Source organism: Lynx canadensis, chromosome A3, assembly GCF_007474595.2.
Source record: "Lynx canadensis isolate LIC74 chromosome A3, mLynCan4.pri.v2, whole genome shotgun sequence".
Taxonomy (NCBI): domain Eukaryota; kingdom Metazoa; phylum Chordata; class Mammalia; order Carnivora; family Felidae; genus Lynx; species Lynx canadensis.
In genome coordinates, this window is record NC_044305.1 from 117,541,944 (window position 1) to 117,556,317 (window position 14,374).

Here is a 14,374-nt window from a genome sequence, read left to right on the forward strand (position 1 = left end):
GTAGTAACCAATTTCGATTAAAGGGTTGTTGTGAGGACCGAATGAGTTAATGGGTAGAGTGTACTTAAAACATGTGACTTAAGTGCTCATCAAGTGTTTGCTATTGCTAGTACCCAGCGCGCGCTCTCTCTCTCTCTCTCTCTCTCTCTCTCTCTCTCAATCTCTCTCTCTCTCCTGTAGAAAATATATCCTATGGGGTTGAGGCCTAGCTTTTTATTTTAACATAAAAATGTAGATTTCTGCTCATCTTTCTGATCTTTACCCCTTTTCTTCAACTCAGAAACCTTTCCATGGAGAACAGAGAAATCTATCTACTTCTTTATAGCTTCATTCTATGCCAAAGCATTTCAAGTCATATCCCTAGTGAGGATAATTTCAGTCGTTTCTACTATTTGGACTCCCAAAGTTAAATTCTCCACTGACCAGAACCAAACAGGCACAAGTTTATCTGTGTTTTTGAGGAAGAGTATTCCAAGAGTAAATGAACAGCCACTGGTCAATACCCCTAACAGAGTGGAATAATAAAGATCAGTCACCAAAACAAATAATATCCACAAACAAATATTTTGAAGGGTTTCCTTATGGTATGAACAGAAAAATCTAAAATTTAAAAATAATCATATGCTCCATAATATGTTTTTTTTCCAGAGAATCATATATGATATTATAGTTAATGAAAATTTAAAAGCTTTCAAAATAATTTCCTTTGGCTTTAACACACATATTGGATTGATCACGTTAAACTCCAACAAAACTGGGAAAATAGTACTAGGTCAGAGGAGGCAATGAAAACACGGAACTGTTATCACCATTTGGTCATGAACTCCTCTTCTCAGAGAAACATGGCAATAAAAATCTGTTCCAGGATGAAAACTTGGCACAAAACAACCCAATCTTACATCATACTTTTTAAAGGTTGGGGTGGAGTAGGGAAGGGAGGGATTAAAAAGTAGGAGGGGAAAGTTCTTCGCGTGTAGGAAAAAAAGAGAGAAAGGCTGTCAGTAAAGTAAGTTTTCCACTGATGCATAACTTCTTCAAATTAATGGTTTGGTTTAGCTAAAATCTGGCAAGGTAGCAGATTTTAGTCTTTTTCAAGAATGGCCTCTATTTTGTTGAAGCTGTCTGTAAAAGATAATGTTCATAGACAGGATGTTCATTCCCTGTTATGGTCCTATTTACAGTATTATGTTAACTCATCATTTGTTTTGTTTTAAACTAAAGGCTTCTCCATTCATTAAAGTCATTAGTGAAAGACAGCGTGTCTGAATTTTAACAAGTACAGAAAAACTCCAACATAATTATGAGCCCTATATTATGAGAATCAAAATCAGACATACCAGGATCAAATTACATGCTCTTTAATACAACTTCACACAGTAAAATCTGACAACATCATTGCTGTTGGACCTTTCCTCCAACAACAGTATAAGGGGTTCCACTTTATATGTGAATTTTATACATTAAGAGCCTTAGTCATTACCTACTTACACCAAACACTTGTAACCAAGAACCAAGCCATTGCTTTCAGGACTAAATAAGTACCCTTTGTTATGTTGTGGACGTAACAAACCGTACACTTTTTTAAGAAGAAAATGAGGCAGGATGATTTCTTTTATAACCCAACTGCCCTATTTCCCTATCTACATCCACACACTGCTCTGAACACTAAGTGGAAGATGTTATTTGAATGTAATGGCCCAATTCAGAGATCACTGTGTAGCTAGCATACTGGTCTGAGAAAAACATGGAACAGCTGAGAGCTGGGAGCCCTAGAAAAAGAAGCGCCGTGAGCCATGGGAGCTGCACACAGGCCAAGGCCCAAGCACAAGAGGAGAGCTCCCAAGTGTTGGTTTCAATACCCTGGAGACTTGTTCCTTCTGGAGTTCCTCCGTCCCCACCGTGAGCTAAACTAAGAGACCCAGGTGTTTGTGTTGGGCAGAGAAGAGCCAGAATGGCAAGGCTCTTGGTGAATCCGTCATTCCACTATGAGACAAAACAATAAGGTTAAAAACTGCTTCCAAACGTAGTAATTATGTTAGCTATTTTGAGAGCAAGAAGTTAAAATGTGCTCTTTAAACAAATATCAATACATATAAACAACAGAATTCGTGGGAAAGTGGTCATTTATTAAACATCCCTTATTACTAATGTTCCCAATCTGCTGTCTTCAGGACACTATGATATAACAGCTTTCCTAATTTATTGGATACCAAGCATCTGAAGACCGAATAAATGTTGTGCGTGTAATATATCATACATATAAGAACAGATACAGGAACGTGTGTATACATATATGCATACACATACCTACAGCACAGAGAAGCATGTATATGTATCCATTTTTTCAAATATGTGCACACACTCTTGTGATTAATAGAATGCAGGTTCATTTAAGAGGTATTTGAATTCATCATTAATTCACAAGAAATACTAAAAAGTATTATTTTTTATCTGTACGGATCTGTGAAACGTTTTTCAATTTACTTTTTGGCCATGGTAAAATGTACTCTTTACAATGCACCATTCTCTAAATTTTGACAAATGTGCAGAGTTGTGTATCCACCACCACAACTATGATACAGAACAATTCCATCATTCTAAAATAATCCTAAAAAATCCCCTTGTGCTGTCCCCTTGTAGTCAAGCCCTCCTTCCACACTCATAGAAAATGTTTTGACTGAAAACTGGTCCTCATACTTGAAAGAGATGGGAAGAACTACCCCAGAGCATCGAAGGCCACCTTTTTTTACACATCTGTTTCTACCTCCACCCAGTGTTTGACAAAAATAAGGATTAAAGGGGAAGGAAACTGAAATAACAGGATAGGAGGAAACGGAGACTTAGAAGAGTTCAGACTTCAAGCCAGTATGAAGGAAAAAATGCTAGAACTTGATGACAGACTATAATGCGTAGTATTATATACGTATGTTTATGTATGTATATACATAGATTTTATTATATATATATATATATATATACACACACACACACACACACACACACACACACACATACATATATATGCTGGGAGATACAGGAAAAAGCCTTGAGTGAGATAAAGCTGGTAAGTGATCATTGGTGATCAAAGGGAATGAATTTTTTTTAAGTGATGAGATCTGATTTATTTAGAAAGCCCACTCTGCCTGCAGTTTGGCAACTAGTTAAGGAGTGGGGGAAAGAGTGGGCGTGGGAGACCAGTTAGAAGAGTATTTCAATAGTCCAGCTGAGAGACAACAGTAGCTCAGATAAGTTATCTCAAAGGGAGAGGTTTACTAAAAACCACAAGAGGTAAAGAACAGGAAAATGCAGTGGAATATTACTGGAATATCATTCAAAGAACAGCTACAATCACAGTCAATCCTTATAGAAAACTGAAACGATCAAGATATAGTGCAGCATATCTCACAATGTGACCAACGCGATAACCTAGAGTCCTCCTGCTATAAAACGCTTAAACATGTTGGATAAAGTTGTTAGATACATGGTACACAGGTGGCTATGAGTGTGCTGAGCACTGAGGCTTCTCAGACAGGACAGCATAACATGCAGTTTTCTTCCCCATCTTGAAAAGTGACACTGAGAGTGTTTAAGCAAGGGACTGACATGGATCCGGCTCTGCTTTCAAAAGATTAATGTGGCAAATGGTAAAATACAGAGGCTTGAAACAGGGGTAGGGAAAGGGTGAGCAGATGAATGTGAGACACCATGCAGGCAAAATCAACCAGCAGTTGTGTACGTATGGGCAACAATGGTCAAAGGAAGGTCAAAAACAGTATGCTTAGGTTCCATGGCCAGGAGGCACTACGCTAGTCAAACAATTAATGAAAATAAAGAACACAAGGCAGCGGTAGATTTGGGGGAGGGGGGGTGGGTAGTATTGGATTATAATTTCCTCTATAAATATTAAATCTGTATATTTTTCTGGGGGAAGGTCCGTGGCTCTCATCAGATTTCCAAAGAGGTCTGTGTCAACCGACTATTCCTTTAAACATAATGTGTCAACTTTGGATATTTTAATTTTTGGTGTTCTGCAGTTTCAGATGATATGACTAGGTGTCAACTTCTTTTTATTTAGCCTGTTTGAGACTTGCTGTATTTCCTCTATCTGAGGATTGGTATCTTCCATCAGTTCTGGAACATTCTATGACATCTTCTCTTCCATTTTCTAATTTCTCTGCTCCTACCTATAACACAGCCTAATGTTTGTGTTAACTATCACTCTTTCATTGCAGACCTTCCATTGAGGAATATCTTCCTACTTGTGAATAAATACAAATGAACACTGCATAAAATAGCACAGAGCTTTGCTGCCGAAATATAGGGTAAAACTGAAAATCATGAACTTCTCATCTTCACTGCAGAAAAAACACTGCACATAATCCTCGAGATGTTTAGCAGAAAGGTGCTAGGTTGATTTTTTTAAACGGAGACACATTATATCTTACAGTCGAAAGCTAATCAGTATGCTGTAGTCAGGAGAATAGTGCTTAAGAGAAACAAGGCACAGAACTGCCCACAGACACAAAATAAATCCAAGACTAGAGCTTAAGGGTCAAACAAGTTTAAGAAACATGTACCAGTGAGATTTATCACAGACTTATTATATACATCTTCTTTCTAAATGTATATTTTCTGCCTAAAAAGAAAGCTAGATAAAAACATTGATACACCACCAACTCAGGCAGCTGGGGAGGTGGGAGTTCTACACCAGAATGTTTCCAAAAATGTGCTATTTGGGGGCTGATTGATTTTCTCCCCCAACTAAATTCCGTTCTGGTTCTTTTTGGTAATGTTTCAAAGTGCAGGCTGAGCTCTTGATCTTTTGGGAGGCACAGGCAAAACAAAGGGCCAAACTCACTAATGAAAACTTGCTGAACTTACTTTTCAGAATTCCAGCCGAAGTCACGAAGAACCCTTTTGGCCCTGCTCCCAGACTAGTAAAACGAACATCTCAAATCCCTAGAGGCTAAGATAGCCTGTTCCACTAAAACCAAATACACATCTTCTCCTGACAGCTGGTTGTCTTAGCATACTCAGGACTATATATTTATCAAAGGAAAAAAAAAAAAAAACTGTAGAAGCACAATATTTATTATAGGATTATCTCAGTGACTCAAGTAAACATGAGTAAGGCTAAATTAAACCATGTTTACTATGATGTTCTATTACTTAAATCCTGACACAAAATCACCCGAAGAGATTTGGGGTCTTATTTATTAAGACAGTTGATACAGGTTTAAAAAAAAAAAAAAGGCAACTATCTTTTCTTTCAAATCTGTGTTTAGTTACACAATTTTTCTAATTATTCTAGAAAAAAATCTCTTGAGCACCTAAAACAAAAATTTTCCATCCTGTTATGATACTGAATTCAGTATTTAATTTAAATAAAATCACAAATTATTGAATTTGCTCATTGCTCTAAAAACTTTATCTGATTTATCTGAATTTTTAAAAAATTTTTTAATGTTTGGGGCGCCTGGGTGGCTCAGTCGGTTAAGCGTCCGACTTCAGCTCAGGTCACGATCTCACGGTCCGTGAGTTCAAGCCCCGCGTCGGGCTCTGGGCTGATGGCTCAGAGCCTGGAGCCTGTTTCCGATTCTGTGTCTCCCTCTCTCTGACCCTCCCCCGTTCATGCTCTGTCTCTCTCTGTCTCTCAAAAATAAATAAACGTTTATTTATTTTTGAGAGACAGAGAGAGACAGAGCGCACGCAGGGGAGGGGCAGAGAGAGAGGGAGACACAGAATCCGAAGCAGGCCCCAGGCTCTGAGCCGTCAGCACAGAGCCTGATGTGGGGCCCAAAACCACGAACCGCAAGATCACAACACGATCTAAAGTCAGATGCTCAACCGTCTGAGCCACCCAGGCCCCCCTGATTTATCTGAATTTAATCCATAATTTCATTAAATGTCACCCATAATTCTAAGTAGTAGTATTGTAATTTTCAGCTCTTCCCTACCCTTTTCCTAGGCCCTTTAGCCAAGTTTCAGTTTAGCCCAGCCTTTGTGGATTCCAAGCTATCCAAATGTTCCAAATGACCATGTCTGTGGCCAGGCTCACTGTGGGGTAAAGGCAGGGAAAAAGGAGGCTGGAAAGGCCACAACAGGAGTAGATGACAGGGCACATAAGATCAAAAGCACATTTACCACCTTCAGGACTCAGCTGTTAAGCCACTCCTACGAAATAAAGCTCCACCTCTAGGAAACAGGGGTCCATAAGGGAAACAAGCCTGCTGGCTGGGCCAGAAGACACATGGCCTTAGGAGACCACTCGCATCTGTAGCACAGGGATCCAACAAGTTCAAAGCCTTCTGACCCACCAGGGAGTCCAGTCAGAGGGAACTGTGGCTGAGCTCTGGCATGGCCTGAGGGCAGGGCGAGCTTGGCAGAACATGGGCTGTGGCTCACCAGCCCTCAATGGATGGCAGCAGAGACGAAGCCTTAAGGAGTTTACAGTCCAGGGCAACAATATAACAACAGAGGCAAAAACATAAGAAGGAAAAGTGCAGTCTTGCTGGGGAGGCAGGTGGTGGTGACTTTCGGGACTGAGAAGATATATGACGATAGACAAAACTGTGACAGATTCTACAGGAGAGGAAATAGAATTCAATGATCTCATAGAAGAAGCAGCCCAAGCAAAGGTATGGAAGTGAAATAAGGTGTGTCCACAGGAAATCCCAGAAAACGGTTTGGCTTGAACAATGGGATACATACAGAACCCAGATTGGGGCAGAAAGGTCAGCTGGGATGACAACAGAAAATGCTTTGGATGTCAAATTGAGAGATGTGTACTTAATTCAGTTGGTGACAGGGGCCACTGATGGTGATGAGCAAGGAAAGAACATTACATTATCAGAACTTTCTTCAGGAAGACAGTGACAGCTCTGTGCTGGATAAACTAACATAGGAAGAAAGGTTAAAAGGCCATCAGGAGACATAGCAACTGAAGGACTGAACTAGGAAACGCCAGTAGGAATGACAAGAAGGACAGATACAACGGAGAGAGGATTTCCAGTACAAAACAGGGGTTGGCTGATGCCTTTCAGATGCAGCATCTGGGCACCTCAGAAACAGAATGTCCTGAACAGAAGCAGGGCTGTGAGGAAGGAACCTGAGTTCACTGGAGGAATGAGGAGTCTGGCTGCAGACACTTCCAATTTCAGGGTCAACTGAACACACAGACAGATATGTCTATCAAGTGGCTGGGAAGGCAAATCTGCAAGCAGGGAGAAGAGCTGGGATTAGAAATGGGGACTGAGGGGAGTCTGGGTGGCTCAGGTGGTTAAGCATCCAACTCTTGATCTCGGCTCAGGTCATGATCTCACGGTGCATGGGACTGAGCCCCACGTTGGGCTCTGCACTGGCAGTGCGGATCCTGCTCGGGATTCTCTCTCTCTCTACTCCTCGCCAGCTTGCGCGCACACTCTCTCTTAAAATAAATAAACTTAAAAAAAAAAAAAAAAAGAAAGAAATGGGGACTTAGGGGAACATCCACAGAGAGGTAAGGCTCTGGGGATGAAATCACGGGATATAGAGGAATATAATATAGAGGAAAAGAGATGTATTCTGGAACACGTTAGCAATATTATCGTCAGGATCTGATGGGATGGTACAGTGAAAGTGGTTTAAACATTTTAAAGTACTAAACAAATACATTTTTATTATTGTTACAGTAGCATATGTTTAATCTCTAGAAAAGCCATATTACGTCAGAAGAGCCAGGCTTCCCAAAATCTTCCACAAAGTCCCCTCTCCACCAAGTCCAATGGAAATGTGCCCTCCTCCCGCCTTGGACTCTCACAGTACTTAAAAAGTCTATTTCTGGTATTTAGAGGTTCCAGCAGCATGACCTGGGCACCCCCCATGTGCCAACACTACGGGAGCTGCTTTCATACACGCCCCCTTGGAGGAGACGAAACAGAAAGTTAGGAGTTACCTGCCTTTGCAGAGGAGGAAATGAGTGAGGCTCAAAAAGGCTAAGTATCTTCAGCCAGGCCACCAGCTAGTGAATAGAGGAACCGAGAGCTTCTGATGCCAAAGTGCATCGTGCCTTTTCTACTAAAACACATGTTGGAACTTGCCGTATTTGTTCTTATTTCCCTTATAATCTGTAAGCAAACGAAGGGACGAGCCACATCTCACTTATCTTGCTATCCTCTGAAGCACCCAGCCAAGGGCCTTACGCCTGGTCAAGTCCTCACTGTGCTTTTGCGGCCTGAAAGAATCAACGCGTGGATCCTTGCAGGCACACAGGCCTCCCTAATGGGGAGTGTTTGTGGGCTGGTAAGCTTTGAGTACTTACTTCTAAGGCGGACTGTAACTTAACAACAAAAAGTTCTAAAAACAAATTCTGTACTTGTGAAAGATGCCACCTGGTCTGCCTCAGGGGCTGAAATCCTCTTTTTATGCACCGAGTGGGAACAGCACAGGGAGTGACAAGCTGGTTTTCTTCAAACCACTCCCACCAACTGGCTCAAGCCAAAAAATGGGCCCACACCTTTCGGCAAAGAGAATTGGGCAGCCTCTGCCGCCCGTTTAACCCTTGCTGTCGCTGCTGGGAGCCGGCAGCGTGAGGAGGAGGGAAAGGTGGAACAGATTGGTGCCGGCTCTGAGGATGTAACTTCACACGTCCAGCTTTTCTGCCAGGAAAAAAAGGCAACTGGTTTAGAAAGCACGTTCCTTCCCCTCTCTTCATCTTCAACCAAAGTCTACTTTGCATAACTGACCACTAGCTTTTTTGTTCTGTTTTGTTTAAGGAACAGTACTTAGTGTCTCATTTAACTGATTGGTCTGGGTTCCTGGGAAAACAAATGTATAGTTAGAGAACCTGAAATATGCGTATTTCATAAATGTCCCGTGTGCGAGAAGAACACGAAGTTCTCGGAAGGTTTACTTTTGCAAGCCATATACGTGCGCGGTGGGAGATCAGGAAACAACATATACGTGCGCAGTGGGAGATCAGGAAACAACATACATCTAAACACCATAAAGGCGTGCAGTCATGTTCCAGTGCTGCCAGAAACACCAGACCGCTCTTCCAGGCCTTGGGCAAAAAGACAGGCTTCTGAAGCGGGATTGCATTTCAGAGCCTCATTAATTATAATACACTCAGGAAGTTTTCCACCCGATGTCTCTGACAGATGTTCCCTTTTGTGGGGATTGTCTAATGTGGGGCCATTTGGGAACCATGTCCCTAGAAATCTTTAGGGTACAGCAAACTGATCCCTTTTAGCACATATGAAGACAAGACCCAAAGAGGCCTTTCCCTTTTCTAAGACTAGTTAGTGTAAGCACAGTGTCCCTGCCCATTGCATGCAGGGGCAGAGGGACATCAGCCAGACTGAAAGGCACTATGTCCCAGGCTCAACGTATCTTTCCAGGCCCACAGAGTGGTAAGAATGCAAGTCTCTTCTTGCCAATTTTTACCTAATGTGGACCAGGCCACTGGTCCTGCCCAGATCCGTGTCTGTCACACGCACTGCATGGGGCTTGGGACTTCCTAGAAAGAACCATAGCAGCAGCCAAAAGGAGTAACAAACCTCAGCTCAGGGCGAGCGTCTGGCACCGGTTCTGGGCGGGTCCACACGGGATGCTTTCCTCATGACTCCTGAGAGCACTCTCCAAGTCCGAGGCCATACTTAATGTTTGGACGGCTCAGAGTTGACAGGATGGTACGAACCATGGAAAACTAACGAGAGCTTCACACAGTATCGAAGACCAGTACCAACCTCTCCTCGTTCAGTTCTTAAAATCTATCCTACGATGCTGGCCTTACTGAAATGACACCACTTCTGTTCTATGTGTACTGTCAACTCTGCAAGAGTTAACCAAAGATATTAAAAACTTTAAGTAACAATGGAAGCCCTCAGAAAGTCATACCACAATTTGACCACTTTCCATTTTAACCTTTTTCTAAAAAACTCATTTTTAAAACTTCTACTCAAGGATGTCAGAACTTTTGGCAGTTTTCAATGGTATTACGAAGGCAGTTCTACTAAGTTAATCTGTATCAACTGGAAAAAAATGTAAGAGCTCTCAGTGTAGCATTTTCCATTTTTCTTGTAAGAATTACGTGTTGAGCCTTTAAAATACTGCCAACCAGGCTACTGTTCCCCATGTGCCACCTTTCTGTAAAACCATTAATGAAACGAAAAGACTTGTTCCTGCCCTTGAGTAACTTGCAGTTTAGCAAAAGATGGGAAAACAAATACACATCACTAACTAAATCTGTGTTGAGCAGATTCTAATGGGTATAAATTCAGTATTCTAAGAGTTCAGGGAATGGCCAGAGAAGGCAGCCCAATGGTGCTCAGGAAAAATGGTACAGACGGCATTTGGAGAGGTCTATTTCAACAGAAAAAGGGTGTTAGAGAAGACACTGTACATGGAGGTAATAGCTTTAGCAAAGGCACATGGCCGGGAGTGCACAGTAAGCTAAGAGAAGTTCAAGTGAGTTCAGTCAGTTGAGCGTCTGGGTGGCTCAGTCAGTTGAGCGTCTGACTCTCGATTTCGGCTGATGTCATGATCTCACAGTTCTGTGAGTTCAAGCCCACATCCGGCTGTGCACTGATGGTGCAGAGCCTCCTTGGGATTCTCTCTCTCTCTCTCTCCCCCTCTCTCTCTGCCCCTCCCCCACTCACACATGCAGAAAGCTAGATTTTAGAGGAATTAACTTTTAAAATATAACCTTCACTGATAATTCATCACATCATATCTTAGATTTTAGAGGGAGAAATATTTTATTAGCAAGTTTATTTGCAAACGGGTACAGTAACTTAAAAGAAAAGTAATGTAGGTGTTGGGAAAATCATTCTTCTGAGCTGGCAAATTCCTGTCTGCAGCTTAACTGATAGATTCTTATTACCTACATCTTGCGATTGTTTCATTGAGATCTCTTTTCTCATCACCAAAATACCTTCTGAATTTAACTTAGCATGTACATACAGAGTGACTACTTTATAGCTGGTATCTGCTCATTTATTACCCATCCTCTCCTTTTCGGCCCCAACTTGTCCTAACCACGCACTCTCACTCACTCATTCTTCTCTTGTGAGCTGTATTGATAATCATAATAACATTAATAGCTCCCACTTGCTATAGTGCCAGGCACTGCAATTAATGCCTTAAGAACAGTGTTTAATATAATCCTCAAAATATCACTCTGAAATAGGTATCGCCATCCCTATATGGAGGCAAGTTCAAGGGTGCGAAATATTCTGCCAACTGGTAAGTGGCATGACCTGGGTTTAAAGCAGGTATGCTTGACTCGAGAGCCCTTGCCTATTGGCAGTTCACTGTACTGCCTCCAACATTCTTTGGCCTCTTACCAACGTGGGTTAGTATTTTCGATTACAAGTTAAAACATTCAGTGAACACCTGCTACTGTAAAATCCTGTCTTAGGTGCTCTCAGTGGTATATAAATAAATGAGAGCATGCCTGATGCTCACAGTCATCCGTATTTGAGTAGAAACACCTGTATCTTGTATCAGTGTGTAAGATAGGATGGCCATGATTCATGAAGTAGAGCAACGAGGGCCAGAGGGGTAAAAATGACTCAGTATATGAATGCTGGATGGCGACCACATCTCACAGACAGAAATCTGCCAACCCTGACTGACTTTTAATAATACATTTCAATCAGAGTCTGTTAAAAACTCTCTCTGCTGATGAGAAATCTATCCTGTCAGAAGTTTCCAACCAAATCTGCTTACAATCTATTTTCAATGAGCCTCAGCTTCCTTTGAAGTAGAATAAGCTTCTGAAGCATGTGAGCCAACAATAAGCACATTGTGAGGCCAGTCCTTGTAAAATTCATTCCCGACGAGTAAAGTTACTCAGTTAAAACACAAATGTGCTATCAAACTACTTGTACCACAGAGCCTGAAAGTTGTGTAAAATGACACAGCGCTATTTAGACACAGAAAAGTAATTCAAACGTGTCATCTTCTTAAGCTATCTGCTTTTAGTATTACCTTTATTAACTTCTGAATATGTTTTTGCTTAATATTTTCAGGAGACGAGTTACATTTTTACCAATAACTATATTAGTTACAAAAACGTAAGAAACTGGATAGGATGCTGTTCACTAGTCCTCTTTAGGCTATAACCATATGTACCCAGGGAACATTTGGAAGGAGTCGCAATTTCGGATTCAGTCTGCCTACTCATCTCTCTCTACAAAGGTACAGTATTCATATCACAAGTTGCACAACTAAGACTCATCCAAAGATTGCAGTGGCAGATACTGACTACATTTACTCTGCAATCTAACCTCCTGATACGAGTCATGTTTAAGGAAACAGAAGTCAGTAAAGAGAAATCATTTTAAGAGTTCCAAAGGGGCAAAAGAATTAGCGAGACATGTTTGGCTAACAGGGAGAAACACCAGGCTGCGGAAAATTAATGGCATTGATACTTACTGTTCAATTCGGGGTGACAAGTACAGCTTGGGATACACCTGAGTGGCTTCAGTGTCCTCAAAACTGACAGAAAGGAGGGCCACATCTTCTCCAGGGTCTTCGTTTACATCCTTGAGTAGGGAGTGAAAAACACGATGTCATCAGTGCCTACTCTTGGAACATCTTCCTGGTGCTGAGCTCACAGCCCACTGGCATTGAGGCCACAGCGTGTGGGTTACCTGGATTCGGATTAAGCAGCTTTGTACATCCTTCACCATGTGCCAGTCACTCCCCTAGAGTGATGGCTCTCAGCCTTTCTGATCAAAGCCCACCATGGTGAGGAAAAGACTCCCACCTTCTCATTTGTTCCCACATTCCAAGAGGGGAAAAGTGAATCTGGTGATAACCAAGAATTAGTCAAAAACATAGCTAAAAAGTCATAGTAAACATTTTGCTAAAAATATGTGTAACAGCTCATAATTCCTACAATACACGTAGATGGCTTGTAATTTTCTTTTTATAGGAAAAACAGGAGTTATGAACATGATTTATATCATAAGACCACAACAAAATCTTAAAATGCCCAGTAATTTTATTGTATATACCTTGGTAGTATGTCGTAAGTTATTTAAATAGCAAAAGTTCCCAAGAAACACATCACTATGAACTGTGCCACCATACAAGCAAATGGCAGGGGGTTACATACGCATCTCCTTTGCAAAACGATTATGGATGATTCATACATGAACCACGAGACTTGCATATTTTAAAAGCCTGGTTATAAGAATAATATAAGACAAAAACACTGTTGATCCAAATATGCACCAAGAAACACTGAGAGGTTAACAACCCACAATAAACAAAACTGATAATGATAAAGTTAAACTTCCTGTAATTTATAATCAAAAAGCAAGAATAGTGATAATTGAATGTCATAACCAACTCAATCCAACACTGATGAAGTGTCCTGACTCAAAACTGTGGGTTTTACAGATTTGCGATTATTGCCAAGCACCAAGTGTTTGCCAGACTTCTGAATAAACTACTGAATTAGAATAAACTCTAGTAGCATGCTGGTTTTACTTTGTGAATATCAGATTTTAGTAACCCTTGACAATTTTACTTTTGGTTGGTATTGGCTCTAAGTCAAATACAAATTTTTTAAAAACTTAATAGGATTACACATCTTTCACCCATAAGGACTGGTAAGAACTGGCCTGTATTTCTGGATTGGTTCAAGGTCCTCTGGAGGGCTCAGCAGCCATCCTAGGAGGGTCCCAAACTAGACTTCGAGAATTACTGCCCATGAGCATTGAGAACCTCAGATATGATGTCCTTCCTTCGGTCCTAAACTAACCTTACCCCTTCCTTTCCTGCATCGTGGGGAGCTGGTCATCTCACCCAGCCAGCTCAGCTCTGACATCATCCTTGCTCTGCCTTTTATTGTGCCTACAGTATGCATGTGTGGCAGGGATACAAAGGGACAAGAACCAGAAGTCTCTCCCATTTAGAATAAGAATTTTAAAAAAGAAAGAGAAGAACCGTGCTGGTCTCTACCATACAACATATAACCCCTTGCATTCTCTCCTCTCTCTCCTCTCTCCTCTCCATCACAGACTGCTTGAAGGAATGGTCTGCACTCCTGGTCTCTACTCCCTTCCCTCCCACTCATCCCTTAGCACATGAGATTAACCTTCTGACCTCCCCCCACCCCCCAGCCCATCAAGACTGCCCCCACCAAGGCATCCACGAAACACAGCAAATGCTTCTCTGTCCTTATCTTACTTGATCTCCAAACAGTATTTGACATGGATGATGTCTTTTCCTCTGGAAATACTCAGTTTCTTACTTGTAAGAAACTATGCTCTCCTGATTTTCTATCTCTGTGACACGCCCCCCTCCCTTTTCATTCTTCTTTTTTTTTTTTTTTTCCTCTTTTACTTCCCAGTTGTTTTTTGGTTTTACATTACAAAATTTA

The 14,374-nt window shown here is 41.4% G+C and overlaps 1 protein-coding gene across 2 annotated transcripts in view; it reads right to left on the reverse strand.

Annotated features, from left to right (window-relative positions):
* The window catches only part of BABAM2 (BRISC and BRCA1 A complex member 2), a 397,923-nt gene that overhangs the window by 170,716 nt on the left and 212,833 nt on the right, over positions 1-14,374 (reverse strand). For both annotated transcript variants that reach the window (XM_030311393.2, XM_030311392.1), the window contains exon 7: positions 12,418-12,527. In XM_030311393.2, the coding sequence (XP_030167253.1) occupies positions 12,418-12,527 (110 nt within the window). The remainder of the gene's footprint in view (positions 1-12,417; positions 12,528-14,374) is intronic.